This window comes from Henckelia pumila, chromosome 3, assembly GCF_033568475.1.
Source record: "Henckelia pumila isolate YLH828 chromosome 3, ASM3356847v2, whole genome shotgun sequence".
Taxonomy (NCBI): Eukaryota; Viridiplantae; Streptophyta; class Magnoliopsida; order Lamiales; family Gesneriaceae; genus Henckelia; species Henckelia pumila.
This window is the reverse complement of record NC_133122.1, coordinates 177,364,127-177,365,150: the sequence shown is the minus strand read 5'-3', so window position 1 is coordinate 177,365,150 and position 1,024 is coordinate 177,364,127. Positions and strand designations below refer to the sequence as shown.

General features: G+C 42.3%; 1 protein-coding gene across 1 annotated transcript; it reads right to left on the bottom strand.

Annotated features, from left to right (window-relative positions):
* Positions 1 to 313: 313 nt before the first annotated feature.
* LOC140890033 (uncharacterized) lies at positions 314 to 1,024 on the bottom strand. The gene has a single exon (XM_073297781.1). The coding sequence runs from the start codon at positions 1,022 to 1,024 to the stop codon at positions 314 to 316; it is 711 nt and encodes a 236-aa protein (XP_073153882.1).

The following is a 1,024-nucleotide window of genomic DNA, read 5'->3' as shown; positions in this document are numbered from 1 at the left end:
TGGCACATGCAACACATTCTTGAGTGTTACCTCTTTGCCCGAGGTCATTTTCAATACCACGTTTCCCACTCCAACAACTTCAGACGTTGCGGAGTTTCCCATGAACAACTTTTAATCCTCATCGGTGGCATAGGTGTAATACATATCTTTATCGGCACAAACGTGGCTCGTAGAGCCAGTATCGATCCACCATCCTCTTGGATAATCCACTATGTTGGTCTCACAAATAACAGCACTTAAATCAATATCAGAAATTTCTAAAGGTACATACCTTTGTTCAACCATGTTTACTTGCTTTGGTTTCTGATTTGTGTTATTTCTTTGGAAGACGGCAATCCCTTGCCATATGATTCGGTTTGCCACAGTTGTAGCAACTTCCCTGAAATTTCTTCGCTTTCTCCTTTTGCTTTCCAACATGGGGGCGCTTCCTCTTTTGACTCGTACTAGATTTCGCCAGATTTGCTTTGGCCTCGATTTTCATCATCTTTTTATGTGATTTGGCATTGGTATTTCTGTTGTCCTCCTCGATCCGAAGTCTCACAATCAGATCTTCAAGTTTCAACTCCTTACGTTTGTGCTTAAGGTAGTTTTTGAAGTCCTTCCACATCGAAGGAAACTTCTCAATGATAGACGCGACTTGGAATGGTTCATTGATTTCCATCCCTTCGGCCAATAAATCATGCAAGATGATTTGTATCTCTTGCACTTGACTCATCACAGTTTTTGAGTCTACCATCTTAAAGTCCAGAAATTTTCCAACCACGAACTTCTTGATACCGGCGTCTTCAGTTTTGTATTTCTTCTCCAAGGAATCCCAGAGTTCCTTGGCCGTCTTCACAGAGGAGTAGACACTATAGAGAGTGTCACCAAGGCCATTCAAAATGTAGTTTCTGCATAGGAAATCGTCGTGGTTCCATGCATCAACTGCGGTCCTCCTTTGGGTGTCAGAATCGTCTTCAACGACGACAGGGGGATCCTTCTTCAGAAATCTGGACAGATTTAGTGTGGTCAGATAGAATAACAT